At 40.1% G+C, this 18,324-nt stretch overlaps 1 protein-coding gene across 3 annotated transcripts in view; it reads left to right on the top strand.

The window, feature by feature from the left end:
* Znf75d (zinc finger protein 75D) overlaps window positions 1-18,324 on the top strand; it is a 49,135-nt gene that overhangs the window by 6,719 nt on the left and 24,092 nt on the right. Inside the window, exons 3-4 of one of the 3 annotated variants that reach the window (XM_042697536.1) lie at window positions 293-419; window positions 11,917-13,519. In XM_042697536.1, coding sequence (XP_042553470.1) covers window positions 293-419; window positions 11,917-12,602 — 813 coding nt within the window. In that variant the 3' untranslated portion in view covers window positions 12,603-13,519. Of the gene's footprint in view, window positions 1-292; window positions 420-11,916; window positions 13,520-18,324 lie in introns of those variants that run through there. The other 2 variants (XM_042697535.1, XM_042697534.1) reach the window with 2 other exon arrangements.

Consider the following 18,324-nt stretch of genomic DNA (forward strand, 5'->3'; position numbering starts at 1 on the left):
TTGCCTGAATCCCAGGCAAGCTGTACTTTCACGTTTTTCACACAACCTTTTCTCTACTTTTACCTGTTGCTAGCATCTAGCAGGAGTACTGGGTGTGGTTAACTCCAGATGTTCTCTAAGCAGCTAGGCTTGGCCCAATGGAAACTTGCATCTCACTTCCTACCCCACTAAATCTTCTAGTCTGGTAGTTTATTTTTTTTTTTAACACTTGGCCCACCATGTAATTCAGATATGGTGCTAAGACTGCTTCTGTATTGCCAAGTACTGACCTAAAGCCCGTTTTCTTCTTTAGAGTTTGCCGACATTTGAAGATGTGGCTGTGTATTTTACTGAGGATGAATGGCAATTACTAGAACCTTCTCAGAAGAACCTCTACAATGATGTAATGCAGGAAAACTATGAGAATGTCATCTTTCTAGGTAAAGACTTTTTTCCTTCCTTTTATATACAAGCTGAATAATATGCTGAGTCCTTGGTATATGGAAAATGTATCCCTGTGAGAGATACCCTGGGTTGCAGTAGCTGGTTGTTTTCAACTTTATGATGTAGGGAGAAAGAAAGGTATATTCTATATCACTTGGGGTATACATACACATCTTCTTTGTGTGTGTGTGTGTGCTGGTTCTATGGCTTGAACTTAGGACTGGGCACCTTCTGGCTTTTTTACTGCAGGCTGGGGCTCTGCCACTTGAGCCACACAACCATTTCTGGCTTTTTGGTGGGTTAACCGGAGATAAGAGTCTCACAGACTTTTTTTTTTTTTTGGCCTGGGCTAGACTCAAACCACATTCCTCAGATCTCAGGCTCTGGAATGTCTAGGCTAACTATGATTCTTAATGTCACAACTTCACTCTGCAAACATGCTCTTGTTAACATCTTTCTCCATCTCTGTACAAAGATGTACCCAACTGCTCAAGATAGACACCTCTCGGTTATCCTTTATCCACTCTTTCTGTTATATTCCACAGACTCTCTATTAGCAGCTCTCCTTGCTCTATCCTTAATCCATGCCTCTCTCTCTATTTTTTGCCATGCAGGAGATGGAATCCCAGAGCTTTGCATATATTAGGCAGGCATTCTACCACTGGGCTACATACCAGTGTCCTAGTTGATACTCTCTCACCAGCTTAGTTTAGGCAACTTTCATCTTTAACCAAATCTACCTTCAATTAACACTAAGTTCCTATTTCCCATTTCATTTATATCTGTCTTCCTTAGATTTAATTCTTAGCTCATTCTTGCCCATCCACTCATATCCACAGTAGAATATGAAGAAGACATTGGATCCAAGATCTATCCACTTAAACTTTTGGAATAAAGTAATATAAATGTCATTCATTCTTTTTGAAAGAGTCTGAAATTAAGATGGCAGTTTTTGAGCTTAAAGTTTTATTGTCAGAATAGTATTGTACTATAAAGTGATCTATTTAGAGCAAGAAAAGTCATAGACCCAAGGTCCCTAAATGTTTGGGGACAACCTTGAAAAGTTTTCTATAAGGACAAATATACATGAATTGAACCTTTGATAAAACTTTTATAGGGACTTGAACATTTTAGTATTTTGCTCATATTCCTTTCTTTTTATCTGTGCAAATCTTGGGGCTTGAACTTAGGGCCTGGGCCCTATCCCTAAGCTTTATTTTTCCCCTCAAAGCTAGCACTCTACCGCTGGAGCTACAGCCCAACTTTTGGCTTTTTTTGGTGGTTATTTGGAGATTGGAGTCTTATAGACTTTCCTGCCTGGGCTGGCTTTGAACTGTGATAGATGTCAGCCTCCTCTGAGTAGCTAAGATTACAGGTGTAAGCCACCAGTGCCCAGCATATATTTCTTTTTTTGAGCCAAAAATCTCACTATGGAACCCAGGCTACCCTAAAACTTGAGATCCTTCAGTTTGAACCTCTCAAATGCTGAGATTACAGGCCTGTACAACACACCTTGCTTTTTTATTTTTTTTATTTTTATTTTTATTTTTTTTGTCGGTTGTGGGCCTAAACTCTGGGCCTGGACACTGTCCCTCAGCTCTTCAGCTCAAGGTTAGCCCTCTACCACTTGAGCCACAGCGCCACTTCCGGCTTTTGCTGCTTATGTGGTGCTGAGGAATCGAACCCAGGGCCTCATGCATGCAAGGCAAGCGCTCTACCACTGAGCCACCTTCCCAGCCCACACCTTGCTTTTTTAAATTGAACATTTTAAATAGAAATACTTTCGTTAGAGTCACATGCAGATTTAAAATGTAATTAGTATTGAAAGTGGAGGTAGGGCTCATGTGGTGGAGCCCAAGCCTTCAATGAAAATGTGAAGAGAGAGCACAAGGCCCTGAGTTCAAACCCCAGGACTAGCACAAACAAATGTAATACAAAAAATACCCATGTACACATTACTCATTTTTCTCTAATGATAATTCTTGCAAAAGTATTGTGTCATAACCAGAATATTAATGTTGATCTTCCTCCCTGCTGATCTCCCTCAGATTTCTCTGGTTTTACTTGAATTCATTTGTGTGTATGTATGTGTATGTGTGTGTATTAGTTCTGTACAGTTGTATCAAATGTTTGGATCTGTGTGACCATAGTTAAAATACTGAACAGATTGAGTCTTTTTTGCTGCCTCTCCTTCCACACCATACTAACCCATGCCATTATTAATCTGCTTTACATTTCTAAAATTTTGCCACTTTGAAAATGCTATGTGAATGGAATCATAAAATATATGTAACTTTGGGATAGAATGATCAGCTGTAAATTCCTTTAAGCTGTTGTTTGTATCAATAGCATATTCCTTTTTAACTGTTGAGCAGTATTCCATACCACTGTTTGTTTTAGCCTTCACTCCTTGAATGACATCTTTGCTATCTCTAATTTTGGACTTTTACAAGTAAGCTGCTATAAACATTCATTTATAGGTTATTGTGAAGAGTTTTCATTTCTCTGGGTCAACTTCTTCAAGGGCTCAATAGATATTTCATTGTACTCTTTTTTTTTTTTTTTTTTTGCCAGTCCCAGGGCTTGAACTCACTCCTTGAGCCTCTTTGTGCTCAAGACTAGTGCTCTACCATTTGAGCCACAGTGCCACTTCTTGCTTTTTCTGAGTAGTTTAGTGGAGGTCAGAGTTTCATGTCCGGACTGGCTTTGAACCACAGTCCTTAGATCTCAGCCTTCTTTTTTTTTTTTTGTCGTTTGTGGGGCTTGAACTCTGGGCTTGAGTGCTGTCCCTCAGCTCTTCAGCTCAAGGCGAGCACTCTACCACTTGAGCTACAGCACCACTTCCTCAGCCTTCTTAATAGCTAGGATTACAGGCATGAGCCACTGGTGCTCTTAAACAGTGGTTCAATTGCAGTTGTAATGGTATTTACATATTTATGATAATTGCCCATTTAATTTAGAAGATACTTTTCAAGTACTGGCAGCAATATATTAGTGATTCAGTTTCTCCACATCCTTGCCAGTTACAAATTGGCAATAGTGTCAGTATATTAGGACATTTTTAGCCATTCTGATAGGAATGTAGTAATGCCTCTTTGTGGTTCTTATTTGCATTTCTTAAAAGATGATTGGGTGTATAGCTTCTCATTTGCTGATTTGCCATCTCTATATTCTCTTTAGGGAAATATGTTTCTGGCATATATATATATATATATATATATATTTGTTTTGTTTTGTTTTTGTTTTTGTATTTTTTTGGTCTTGGGGCCTGAACTCTGAGCCTGGGTGCTGTCTCTCAGCTCTTTAGCTCAAGGCTAGCGCTCTACCACTTGAGCCACAGTGCCACTTCCAGCTTTTTCTGCTTATGTGGTGCTGAGGAATCAAAGCCAGAGAGTTATTTACATATTCTAAATTCTAATTGTTGGTTGGATGTATGGTTTGTGATTAGTTCTTCCAAATCTTTTTTTTTTTTTTGGTTGGTCGTGAGGCTTGAACTCTAGGCCTGGGCACTGTCCCTGAGCTCTTCATCTCAAGGTTTGCACTCTACCACTTGAGCCACAGTGCCACTTCCAGCCTTTTCTGTTTATGTGGTGCTGAGGAATCGAACCCAGGGTCTCATGCATGCAGGGCAAGCACTCTACCACTGAGCCACCTTTCCAGCCCCAGTTCTTCCAAATCTTTAGATCATCTTTATCCTCTTCCCATGGGTTTTCCCAAAGGGGGAAAAAAAAACTTTCAGAACAGGTGTAGGTCACTGGCGCTGAGCTTTAGCAGGAATAAAATTTGTTATCTTGATAAAGATCAATGTTTTTCCTGCTACAGACGTTTTGGTGTCAAGTCTACAATTCTTATTGATTTAGCCCTAGAACTCTATGATGTATCTTTTTTTTTTTTTTTTTTGCCAGTCCTGGGGCTTGAACTCAGCACTTGGGTACTGTCCCTGAGTTTCTTTTGCTCAAGACTAGCACTCTACCACTTGAGCCACAGCACCAGTTCTAGCTTTTTCCTTTTATGTGGTACTGAGCAATTGAACCTAGGACTTTATGCATGTTAGGCAAGCACTCTACCATTAAGCCACATTTCCAGCCCTATGATATCTCTTAAAACGTTTATAATTTTAGGTTTTATTCATTAATTTCTTTATTTTTGTGCTGATACTAGAGGCTGAACTCAGGGCCTAAGCACTGTCCCTTTAGTTTATGTGCTCAATGCTGGTATCCTATCACTTGAGCCACACCTCTACTTTCATCTCTTTGTTGGTTTACTGGAGATGAGTCTCAGATTTGTCTACTAAAGCTGGATTCAATCCTCGTTCCTCAGTTCTCAACCTCCTATCAAAGATTACATGCATGAGCCATTGACACTGGCTTATAATTTTATGTTTTGCTTTTAAGTTTGTGAACTATTGCAACTTTTTTTAATATAAAGTATGAGGTTTAGGTGGAGTCTATTTGCTTACTTATTTACTTATTTATTTTTATTGACTGATTTATTGCTTATGAATATCCAATTGCTTCAGCATTACTTTTTTTTCTTGGTGCCAGTTCTTGGGGTTGAACTCAGGGCCTGGGCACCTCCCTTAGCTTTGTCACTCAAGGCCACAGCTCTGCTTCTGGTTTTCTGGTGGTTAATTGGAGTCTCACACTTTCCAACCTGGGTTGGTTTTGAACCACGATCCTCAGATCTCAGCTTCCAGTGATTAAGGCATGAGCCTGCTCCCAACTCAGCATTATCTGTTGAAAATTCTATCCTCCCTCCATATAATTACTTCTGTGCTTTTTGGCAAAGATAAGATCAGCATGTTGTGTATGTATAACTATTCTATTCCTTTGAGCCATGAATTGGTTCCTCTAAATACTGAACTCTCTTAATTATGATAGCTGTACACTAACCTATAATACCTTTTGGGCAAAGTAGTTTTGCTGTGAATATTCCACTTTCTTTGTTATGCTAGCTGTATACTATGCTTTAATAAATGTTGAACAGAATGATTTTTCTTAATTTATTCCTATTTGTCAAGATTCTTTTAAGTAATATAGTTCCTGTGCCTTCCTTTAATGTAAACTTAGCTATTTCTACAATCAACTTTGTTGAGATTTTGCCAGGAGTTACATTAAGTCTACACATCAGTTTGAGGATTGACATCTTTATTATGTTTTGTGTTCCAATTCATGAACACATAATGCCTCTGTTTATTTAGGTCCTTTTTGATTTCTTTAATCGACTTTTTGTAATTTTCACAGTATGCATATTCTACATGCTTAGTTAAGTATATTTCCTAACCTTTTAATTTTTATTTTTTTAATATAAAACTATCAGGAATTTTGTATTTTGATACTGTGTTTTATGACTGTACTGAACTCACTAGTTCTATTTTTTTAAAAAATTTTTTTGGTGCTGGTCCCGGGACTTGAACTCAGGGTCTGGGGTTCTGTCCTTGGAGATTTTTTGCTGAAGGTTAGCACTCTACCATTTGAGCTGTAGCTCCATTTCTGACTTTTTGGGGGGCTATTTTACTAGAGATAAGAGTTTCATAAACTTTTATGTCTGGGCTGGCTTTGAACCGCAATCTTCAGATCTTAGCTTCCTGAGGTACCAGATGTGAGCCACTGGTACCTGGCATAATTGGACATTTTAGTAGATATCTTGGGATTTTTCTACATAGGCAATTATATCTTCTATAAATTCCTTTTTATTTTTCTGTCTTATTACATTTGTTCCAACTTCTAGTACTGTGTTAAATTAGATTGTTGAGGGAAGGCATTTTTGTCACAATCCCAATTTTAGTGTAAAAACATTCAATCTTCACGATTATAACATTAGAACTGGGTGTTTTGTTGATACTCTTTTTTTGTTTTTTGGTAGTATTTGGGTTTGAATTTAGGCCTTGCACTAGCTAGACAGGCACTCTGCTTCTTTTTTTTTTTTGTCAGTTGTGGAGCTTGAACTCTGGGCCTGGACACTATCCCTCAGCTCTTCAGCTCAAGGTGAGCACTCTACCACTTGAGCTACAGCTCCACTTCCTGTTTTCTGAGTGGTTTATTGGAGATAAGAGTCTCATGGAGTTTCCTGCTTGGGCTGACTTTGAACTGTGATCCTCAGATTTCAGCCTCCTGAGTAGCTAGGATTGCAGGCATGAGCTGCCAATGCCTGGATGAGGCATTCTGCTTCTAACCTATTCCTCTAGCCTGGTTTTCTTTTGTTTGTTTGTTTGTTTTGGTTTTGTTTTTGCAGATTAGTTTTTTAGTTTTTCTTTATTGCTTATTGAGAAATCAAGAAGAATATCTGTGAGGAAAAAAAGGTGAGGAGAGAGAGGGTAGAGAGGAGAAATGATTGCAGGTTATTTTAAAGATAAACTCTCATCTGTCCAGGCATACTCCAGGACCTTAATCAACCTATTTTAGGCCTGTAGTTGGTGGGTTGATAATTGTGCACTACTACATACAGCTTCTTCCGTTGATATGTACTCTCTTAGACTTTTCTGCCCAGCTAGCCTTAAATCTCAGTCCTCCCGTTCTCAGACTCCTATATATTGTTAATATTTTAAATTAAGTTGATATGAATTAGATTTTTTTTTCTGATCCTGGGGCTTGAACTTGGGCCCTGGGCACTGTCCCTGAGTCTCTTTTGCTCAAGGCTAGCACTCTACAATTTGAGCCAATGTGCCAATTCTAGATTTTCCTGTGATTAATTGGAGATGAGAGTCTCACAGACTTTCTTGCCTGGGCAAGCTTTGAACTGTGATCCTCAGATCTCAGCATCCCGAGTAGCTAGGATTACAGGTGTGAGCTCTTACACCTGACATAATTTCTAATTTTTATGAATGCTTTCATCATGAGTATATGTGAGATTTTGTCAAATAATTTTTTGTGCTATTTGATAAAAGAATATCAAATAAGAATTTTTTTTTGCCTCATTACTCATTCAGCTTGCTTGTTCAGCTGGTGCTCTACCTATTGAGTGACACCTCAAGTTTGGACTTTTGCTGTTTATTTTGGATATGGAGTCTCTGCCTAAGCTGGCTTCAAGTTATCATCCTCCAGCTCTCGGTTTTTCTGAGTAGCTAGGATTACAGGTGTGAGCACTGGCATCTGGCAAGTTTTGTGTTTGCCTTTGTTTTGTTTCTTGTTTTCTTTCGAGGGAGATTGTTTATTCATTTGTTTGTGGCATTCTCATTATGTAGTCTAGACTGGCCTTGAACTTGTGATTCTTCTGCCTCCACCTTGCTGATTTTTCTACTTTAGTTTGTTGAAATGCTCAGTTATGTTGATTGATTTTCAGACGTTAAATTGGCCTTGAATATCTACAATGAATCCCACTTTGTTATGATCTATACTTCTGATTCATTGTTCCATTCAATTGTTTGTTGATAAGTTTTGAATTTGAGTTCATGGGAGATGAACTGTTATTTTTTTAATGCTGTCATTGTTTGGCTTTGATATCAGCATAATATTCGTCTTACAAATTGATGGGTGCTATTTCCTGCTATTCTCTTTTCTGAAAGAGATTTCATGAAACCATTAATTTTTTTTAATATTTACTAGAATACCAAATGATACCATCTGTATCTGGACATAGTTTTGGGTATGGAAGAACCTTGAAAAATTATGAATTCAGTTTCTTTAATGGTTATATTCAGGTTGACTATTTCATATTGCTTAAATTCTGGTAGCTTCATTTTTAATGCATTGTTCCATTTTACTGACTTTTTAAATTCATGACAAAGTTCATACATTTCCTTACCATTATTTTAATTGAAGGATAACATTTTGTAGTATGCCTTACTTATTTGTTTGTTTCTTTGGGACAGGGTCTTACCATGTAACTGAGGATGGCCTAAAATTTGTGAAATAACCTAGGCTGGCCTTGAACTTGTCATCTTTTTGCCTAAGATTCTCAAATGTCAAGATTATAGGTATGAACCACCATGCTCAGCCAGCCCTATATTATTCTTTTTTTTTTTTTTTTTGTAGCAGTACTGGGGCTTGAACTCAGGGCCTGGGTGCTATCCCTGAGTTTCTTTGCTCAAGGCCATCATTCTACCACTTTAACCACAGCTCTTCTTCTGGATTTTTTGGTGGTTAATTGGAGATAAGAGTTTCACAGACTTTCCTGCCCAGGATGGCTTTAAACCATGATCCTCAGATCTCAGCCTCCTAATTAGCTAGGATTCTAGCATGAGCCACCTATGTTCAGCTTTTTAGTCATTTTTTTGTACGTGCTCTCATTTGAACTCTGGGCCTTGTTCTTTTTTGACTGGTGCTCAGCCATTTGAACCGTGTTCCCAGCCTGGCTTTTTGCTGGTTATTTGGAGGTGGAGTCTATATTGCTCAGGCCTTGTTTCAAATTGTAATCTCTGGGTCTTGTTCTTTTTTGGCTGGTGCTCAGCCATTTGAACCATGTCCCCACCCTGGCTTTTTGCTTGTTATTTTGGAGGTGGAGTCTTAGACTGTGTTGCTCAAGCTTTATTTCAAACTGTAATCTTTCTCAGCTTCCTGAATAGCTAGGATTAGGGGTGTGAACCAGTGCTCAAGCTGTTTTATTTATTTATTATTTTTAATTTTTTTGGGGGGGTCCGATCATGGGGCCTGAACTCTGGGACTGGGTGCTGTCCCTCAGCTCTTCAGCTCAAAGCTAGTGCTCTACCACTTGAGCCACAGCGCCACTTCTGGCTTTTTTTCTTTTTGCTTATGTGGTGCTGAAGAATGGAACCCAGGGCCTCATGCATACAATGCTAGCACTCTACCACTGAGCCACCTTCCCAGCCCCTTTATTTTTGATATTAATGATTTGTATTAGCCTTTTATATATGATTTCTGTTCTCATCTATATTCTTTTCAACTTGCTTTGGATTTTTGTGTGTGTGTTTTTCATTCCTGTGGTTTGAACTCGGGGTCTGGATACTGTCCCTGAGCTTCTTTTTTCTCAAGGCTAGCATTCTACCACAGCTCTACTTCCAGGTTTCTTTTGGAGGTAAAAAGAGTCTCACAGAATTTCCTGCCCAGGCTGGCTTTCAACTGCAATCCTTAGATCTCAGCTTCCCGAGTATCTAAGATGAGAGACAGGAACTCACTAGTGCCCAGCTTTTTTTTCTTTTGCTTTCTTTTCTCCCCTTCCCCTTTTATTTCTCAGTTGTGGGGTTTGAACTCAGTGCCTGGGCACTGTCCCTTCCATTTTGAGCCACAGTGCTACTTCTGGTTTCCTGGTAGTTAATTGAAGGTAAGAGGCTCATGGAATGTCCTGCCCACGCTGGCTTCAAACCATCATCCTCAGATCTTAGCCTCCTGAGTAGCTAGGATTACAGATGAGAGCTGCACAGCTTCTTCTTTTTTTTTTCATTCCTGTGTCACAAACTCATGATGTTGGCACTGTCCCTGAGTTGTTTGTTTTTTTTTTTTTTTGGTTTTTTTTTTCACGAGATTGAGCTCTACTACTTGAGCCACAGCTCCACTTCTGGCTTTGTTTTGCTTGTTAATTGGAGATAGGAGTCTGGTGGACTTTCCTTTCTGGTCTGCCTTGGAACTGCAATCCTTAGAACTTATTCTCCAGAGTAGCCTCACATCTATTGCAGATGTGAGCTACCAGTGCCCAGCACATTCCGTGTGTGTGTGTGTGTGTGTGTGTGTGTGTGTGTGTGTGTGTGTGTGTGTGTTGTATTGTGCTAGTCCTGAGGCTTGAAATTAAAGCCTACATGGTGTCCCTGAGATTTTTTGCTCAAGGTTGGTACTCTACCACTTGAGCCACAGCTCTGTTTTTGGCTTATAGAGTGGTATGTTGCAGATAAAAATGTCACAGATGTTCCTCCTCGGCAAGGCTTTGAACCATGATCCTCAGAACTCACACTCCTGAGTAGCTAGGATTATAGACAGGAGCCACCAGCACCCAGCAACATCCCATGTATTTTGATATATCCTAATTTCATTTTTGCTTGCCTGTAAGTATGTGCATGTTTCTTTTGAATCCTTTCATTTAAACAGTAAATTATTTACAAGTGCTTTCTTTCATTTTTACTTTACTTTTTACATGTTCATGTTTCTGTTTCCAATTTCTAGTTTGATTACATTTTTGTCACTCAGGTTGTGATTTGTTTGGTTATCAGTTGAATTATTTCATTAGCTATCTCCTGATGATTTTATTATGTTAGAAAAGTCTAGGCATAATTAAATATCGTATTTTATTGTGCAGACACCTGTTTTGAGTTTGTCATTCAGGCTCTTTATTAATTTTGTGATGGATGCTTTTAGTCACAATTGAATTTTCAGAGCTTTTAGATTGTTACTTTGGTCTCCTTGGTTTCTCTGATACTATTGGGGCTGCTATTGGTTGGAATTGGTGCTGTGTGAGGATATGGAAGACATTTCCTTAGGCCAGGGTGTCTTTCTTCCAGCAGATGTCTCAGATTCCTGAGGATGAAGAGGCTCCTAAGCTGGACCACTTGCTAGTTTTGTGACTTCATTTTGGTGTCTCCTATTAAAAGCAAGAATCTCATGTCTGTCCTATTAAGAGATTCTTGTTCATTTCCCTTGGTGTGATTGGCTCTCCCTTGCCTTCTGCTTTTACACTTCGCTATTGATCTCTCAATTTTCTTTGGGAAGAGTCTCCAGCCCATTATGGAAGACAAGTACCTTCCTGGCTGCTTAATGCTGACAGATCCTAAGCGTGTTCCCTTTGTCAGTTGTATCATGTCAGACTGGTTTTTCCATTCACTCTAGGAAAGGAATATGCTTACCTTCTGTTGATTGAGGGCTGGGAAAAATCCTTGATCTGACACTTTTTTTTTCTGCTGGGTATTGAGATATAAGGCACCTTGCTATATTATTCTAACATTTTCCAAACCAGCTCTGTGTGTGTGTGTGTGTGTGTGTGTGTGTGTGTGTGTGTGTGTGTGTGTGTGTGTGTGTGTGTGTGTGTGTGTGTGTGTGTGTGTGTGTGTGTGTGTGCGCGCGCCTGTCATATGCCTTGAACTCAGGGCCGGGACACTACCCCTGAGCTTTTGTACTCAAGGCTAGTGCTCTACCAGTTGAGCCACACAGTTCCACTTCTAGCTTTTTGCTGGTTAATTGGAGATAAGAGTCTCATGGACTTTCTTCCCTGGGCTGGCTTTGAACTGAAACACTCAGATCTTAGCACCCTTAGTCGCTATGATCACAGGCGTGAGCCACTGGCACTCAGCTATCTTAGCATTTTTTACAATTCTGTTTTGGTTGATTTTTTTCATTACATAACAGTCTTGCTGTTGTGTCTAGCAGGGAGATCAGGGAGAATCTGTACCATTCTTTCTGAATGGACTAGGCATCAATTGTTGCTGTTTTATTTATTTTTTTTTTAGCACCACTGTTGCCTTTTTTATGGTACTGAGTATCAAACCTGGATAGGCGAGCACTTTTCCACTGAGCTACACCTCAGCCCCAACCACCATTGCCTTTTCTCTCCATACTTGTAGTTTTCTTACTCTGGGAAGCAGATGGTTGATTCTTCTGTTTATTCTAACAGGGTTAAAGCTCAAAAAAAACACTGGAAATGATCAGCCTAAATCTGTTACTGCATCAGAAATACAAGCACCAAAGAAGACAAGAGCGAAAGTTGCCCAGAAAACAGCAGGCAAGGAAAAGCATGATGACACACACATTGTACAGACACAGGGTCAAGATTTTACAAGGAAGAAAAGAAAGAGAGTTTCAACTTGTGAACAAGAGGTTGCAAAACGTCACAAGAGAAGCCATACAGGAGAGAAGCCTTTTAAGTGTCAGGAATGTGGGAATAGCTTCAGAGTTAGCTCTGACCTTATTAAACATCAGAGAGTTCACACGGAAGAAAGGCCCTATAAGTGTCAATTGTGCGATAGGCGCTTTAGATGGAGTTCAGATCTTAATAAACACTTCCTGGCACATCAAGGAATAAAACCCTATAGATGCTCATGGTGTGGGAAAAGCTTCAGTCATAACACCAATCTACACACACATCAAAGGATTCACACTGGAGAGAAGCCTTTTAAGTGTCACGAATGTGGGAAAAGATTCATTCAGAATTCCCACCTTGTTAAACACCAGAGAACCCACACAGGTGAGCAGCCTTATACTTGTAGTATGTGCAGGAGAAACTTTAGCAGGCGATCAAGCCTTCTTAGACACCAGAAACTCCACAGGAATAGGGAAGCACAGCCTGAGTCCCTAGTCTGAGGAAAGTCACCATATGAAGTAACAGAAGTGTAGCAAAATTATGTGGTGCACAAAAATCAGAATCTGTTACTGCCAGAAAATTTGGAAGAGGTGTATTTCGTATATCAAAAAAAGCAATCTATACCACCTCACTTATTCATAAATATTGTATCTTCAGTGCCTGACAGAAGACTGACACATAATGGGGTACTTTACAAATCAGAGGATGAAGATATGAGTATCAGATATATCTGTAGCTATTTCTATGTTTTTGTCTGGTTACTCAGAACTTCCTCATTCCCAGTGACATAAATTCTTCAAGTATCAGGTACTCAGAAAATGTAAGCTGGCTATGGGTCCTGCTTTTATTTTTCATTCTCAAGAGATATAGTAAATAGTATTTTACATACCCCCACTCCTTCCCCCCCGCCACATACACACTTCAGAGAGAAATCAGAATCCCTAAGCTCGGGAAGTTTTTGAGGGCTCTGATTTGATTTCATGGAAAACCAAGCCAGAGAGCTCAGGGAACTTTACTCTGAAACAAATAAGATAATTCAATATTTCCCCTGGGAGAAGTATACCTATTTAGTTGTCTTTTTTTGAGTACCTAGTACTTCATTGTCTTTTATAAAGAAATTCCAAGCAGCAATGGAAGGCCTGGCCTGAAAATCAGCATAGGCCTAAGAACCTTGGAAGCACTTACCTTTACTCTGTTGATTCTTTCAATACAGACATAGAATGCAATGAAGGAGACAATTTGAGCCCTTATCCAGGTATCTGTCTGTATGTAAAAAAAGCATAAAGCAGTGGTGAAATAGCCTTTTAGGCTTTAATTAAATGCACTAATGGCTCTCAAAACCTTCTTAAAGGAAGGTTTTTGTTTTTTAAAAATTTTTGTGCTGGTACTGGGGCTTGTACTCAGGGCCTGGGCACTGTCCCTTAGCTGTTTTGCTCAGGACTAGTGCTCTACTACTTGAGCCACACCTCCATTTCTGGCTTTTTGCTGGTTAATTGGAGATAAGAGTCTCATAGACATTTTATTTTATTTTATTGCCTGAGCTGGTTTTGAACCATAATCCTCTAAGGTTACAGGTGTGAGCCTCTGACGCTTGGCGGGAGGTCCATTTTTATGGCTGGTCACCCTTAACTTTATATACCTGAATGTTCTACAGAAAGGCCTGTGCATTTACTTGCAATAGCAAGGAGAGCCCTGTATGACCTCTGATTCTTGGTGCATAGCTGATACTAGAGGAAAACATTCCAAAGTGTCCAAGCAAAGTAGGGCTTACAGCTTAGTTCAATGGTTCCAGTCAGAACTGGGTTAAATATGAACTGTTTCTGATGTACTTTAATTCTTTGCTTCATTTGGCCCAAGTGGTTATCTCTTATGATAATGTGATTATCATAAGAAGTTGGAGGATAAGGTTTGTATCTATGTCAGAGTCTGCTTTATGATGTTGGCCAAGATTTCTCTATATTTATTTAGTATTTCATAAAATTTTGCTGTTTCCTGAAAATTACATGTTTCATATTACATTTAAATATTGAATAAAACTTCTTTAATACTAAACTGCCCAGACATAACCTATGTTCATTTTTGTGGAATGGAGGTTGTCATGTATTTTTTTTTCTCCCATGAAGAGACTTTTCTGAACCTGTAGTGAGATTTGTAAATTGGGAATAATAGTTCCTACCGCAGAGCTGCTGTGAGGATTCAGTGAGATACACATCTAAGCATGTCGAACACAGTGACTGCTGTTTATGGCATTCCATAACCCTGGAAGCATTCTTTGTTCCTCATTCACCTAGTTCTTTCACAAATAAACTTTGAATGTTTGCCTAGGTTAAGCATCCTTAGTTCATGTGTTTTCATCCCTTCCACATGGTTTTTAGGTCTGCTAATTATGTCAGAGGAATGGCCTTCTGGCAGGAGGTTTTTGTTTAGAGATGATCCTGTCTGGTGACCGGTCAATGATAAGAAAATGTCCCTTTTCAGCATGATATATCGCTCATTACTGACAGAAGTGAAATGTACTAGAAACCCTCAACTTGAGGTACCTGAATGGAAGGGAGATGATGGCAAAGGTGGAATTTTGTGAACAATATTTATGCTATTAGAGAACATCCAGAGGAATGAGGTGACTTCATAGAATACCCACAAAAATTGCTGAGCCAAGAGGAAGAAGTGACTTGAGAGGAAAGATTCCCAGTATATTTCCAAAAGCTTGAGAGACTGGCCATCACACCCATACTAACCCCTACCTGAACTATCTGAGATAGTATATTTGGAATAAAAAAGAGGAAAGTGGTTGGGTGTTTTGGTAGCTCACATCTGTAATTCTAGCTACTCAGGAGACTGAGATCTGAGGATTGTGTTTGAAGCCAGCCCAGGCAGGAAAGTTTGTGAGACTTTATCTTCAGTTGACCACCAAAAAAAACCCTGCAAGTGGAGCTATGGTTCAAAAAGTAAAGCTCCAGCTTTGAGCACAAAAGGTCAGAGATAGTTCCTATACCGAGTTCATGCCCCTGTCCTTCCCTTTCATTCCTCTGACAATCTTCCAGAACCCCACTCCGAATACAGTCCTCACCTTTTCTGAAAAAGAAAGGAAGACATATCCATGGAGACATGGATATTAAAGAATGAAATGGCAGAATGGAATCAAGGGAAAAAAGTCATTCCACTTTACATCTGCCTACTCTATCCCCAACACATGCCTAAGAGATATAAACTCCTTGACCTTTCTGAGGGTACACAGGAAGACAGCATACAAAGACTCAGGGACTCAAGAAATGGATCAATTACTCATTCGTGAGAAAGGATAATGAAATCAGTATTTTAAATCCCAAACCTTGTAGGTGGAGACCATGCTGAGGAGACAAAAGCTGACCTGAACCAATTGGGAGCGTGATAGATTTATATTCTAGTCTCTATGCTCCTACAGAAGATGGACTGAGACGAGAAGACAGTCTAGAATAATAGACGCTGAGTCCTTTTTCAATTCAGTGTGCTTTTTTTTGTTTCTTGCCAGTCCTGAGGCATGAACTCTGGGTCAGGAGCTTCTTTGGCTCAAGGTCAGTGATCTACCACTTGAGCCACAGCACCACTTCTGGCTTTTTCTGAGTAACTTATTGGAAGGGAAGGAGCTATGGGTGAGAAACAAGACTATGTCACTCTCAAGTCTGTGCTGCCCAGGGAAAGGGGTGTAAAAAGGAGGTGTGGTCAGCTTTTAGAAACCTCTGCCCTATGTCTGGCAACTCCTCATGTAGTAGAGGAAGAACTAGGCAATGCCAAGAAAGATCAGTTGTTTTCCATCCTCAGAAGCCGAGTTTTCTGCTGTGAGCCTTGGGGAAGCAAGGAAGCTTTCTCTAACCATAGACCCACAATAGACAGTCCATAGGAAGTCTGAGTTCAGTAGCATCAGCTCGTATGCCTGAGGGCATTGTCTGCTCAGTTAGGACCCAGGTATTTGTCCAACCCAAGTCCTCCCAAAGACTCCCTAGGTTTCCATAAAGGGAATGATTCTGGCTTTTTTTTCACCTTGTGGCCCATTTTCTGTGACTGAAAATGGTGGCATTCATTCACCATGTTAGAGGCTGGTGCAGGTAAAATCTCTTGGCTGTCTTTTAGAAGGCCAGGAATCCTTTCTCAGGATATTCTTTCTTTAGAGGTTCTACTCCTGAATTCTTTAAGAAATAGCTGATCTAGCTAGGTCCTAGTGGCTCATATCTGTAATCTTAGCCACTCAGGTGACAGATCTGAGGATCATGGTTTAAAGCTAGCCAGGAAAGAAGAATCCTTGGGACTTTGTTTTGCTGGTCCTGGGGCTTGAACTCAGGGCCTGGGCTCTGACCCTGATCCTCTCTGTGCACAAAGCTGGTGCTCTATCACTTGAGTCACGGCGCCATTTCCAAATTTTTCTGATTAGTTTATTGGAGATAAGAGTCTCATGGACTTTCTCCCCTGGCTGGTTTTGAACCATGACCCTCAGAACTCAGCCTACTGAGTAGCTAGTATTACAGGCATGAGCCACCAGTGCCTGGCCAAGACTCTTAATTCTAATGAACCACCCCCCCACAAAAAAAAAAACAAATTGTGGCTCAAGTAGTGGAGGGAAAAAGCTAAGGAACAGTGCTCAAACTCTGAGTTGAAGCCCCAATATTGTCACACACAAAAATAGTTTAATGTCCAGAAAATTGGTGTCAAAAATATGTACGAAGGGAAGAGAGAGCATGAAAATATAAATGCTCAGTATGACCAGCAATCGACTTGCTCCATGTCACTGGTCCTACATGAACACAAGACTAAGGACTCCAACCCAGTTCAGAGCCTATGAACTATCTCTATAAGTGTGCTCCACACCTCAGGCCATTACTTTCTATGGTCCATACCATATAAGACTTCAAGAAGGGGCTGGGAAGGTGGCTCAGTGGTAGAGCACTTGCCTTGCATGCATGAGGCCCTGGGTTCGATTCCTCAGCACCACATAAGCAAAAAGAAAAAAGCCGGAAGTGGTGCTGTGGCTCAAGTGGTAGAGCGCTAGCCTTGAACTGAAGAGCTGAGGGACAGCTCCCAGGCCTAGAGTTCAGGCCCCACGACCGGACCCCCCCCCCCCAAAAAAAAAGACTTCAAGAAAATCAAAACAAAAAAGTAGAAATAAACAGAAGCAGCTTTATTAATACAAATGTATTATAATAACAAATTAACAAGAAAATGATAATATAGTTCAACTTTGGGGATAAAAGAGGAAAAAATGAAAAGTGCCATTGAGAACTAAAGTGAAAAAGTGACAGGGGAACGTAAGTACAGATTGATAGAAAAGCCACACATAAAACACAACTCAAAACCCAAATTATAATCATCATTTCCAGGAGCAAATAAAGGCAATACAGTAATCTAGTATTTATAGGAAGCTATACCAGTGTTGGCCTGCATGTCAATACATAGTAATGAACAGTTACAAGTCTCAAATGACACTGAACGAGAGTACCCTGGCTCACAGAAGCCAGTAATTGTGGTGAGTGCTGTGGCAGGAGTCAAGTAAAATGCTTGTCACCATTGTCTATGACAGAAGGTCCCACTGCTCAAACAGTGAGCCAAAGAGCTGCAACAGGAGGCTTTTCCTTCACAGGTCAGACCTTTATTCGTGCAAACAGTGCTTATCAACAATTGGGTATATCCCTGCTTACTGGGATTGAGGCCCAATCTCTGAGAGGAACAGCAGTTTGTATGCACTTAATGACAACTACTCATATGTAGATTGGAACCAAAATATTTTCATAGCAACAGTTAAATAAGATCTGCCTAGGACCAGAAAATCAAATCGAACAGAGTAGAAAGGGTCAATGAGTGCTTGGGAGGTGGGTTTTCAAAACAACAAAATGTAAAATTCCTCTCTGAACTGAGGTCAAAAGACGCTATCTTCTAAAACAGCCCATGACAGGGGCAGTTTCTCAAAGAGTTTTTGGCAGAAAGTTCTCCTCTAAGCTGTCCAGCAAACCTGTTTCATAATGTACTCTTTTTTTTTGGTTGGTCGTGGGGCCTGAACTCTGGGTCTTCAGTTCTTGAGCTCTTCATCTCAAGGCTAGCGCTCTACCACTTGAGCCACAGCGCCACTTCCGATTTTTTCTGCTTACGTGGTGCTGAGAAATTGAACCCAGGGCCTCATGCATGCAAGGCAAACGCTCTACCACTGAGCCACCTTTCCAGCCGCAACGTCCTCTTTTTTAAGGGAAGTGTGAG

This window comes from Dipodomys spectabilis, unplaced genomic scaffold, assembly GCF_019054845.1.
Source record: "Dipodomys spectabilis isolate Male_0828 unplaced genomic scaffold, ASM1905484v1 ptg000221l, whole genome shotgun sequence".
NCBI lineage: Eukaryota > Metazoa > Chordata > Mammalia > Rodentia > Heteromyidae > Dipodomys > Dipodomys spectabilis.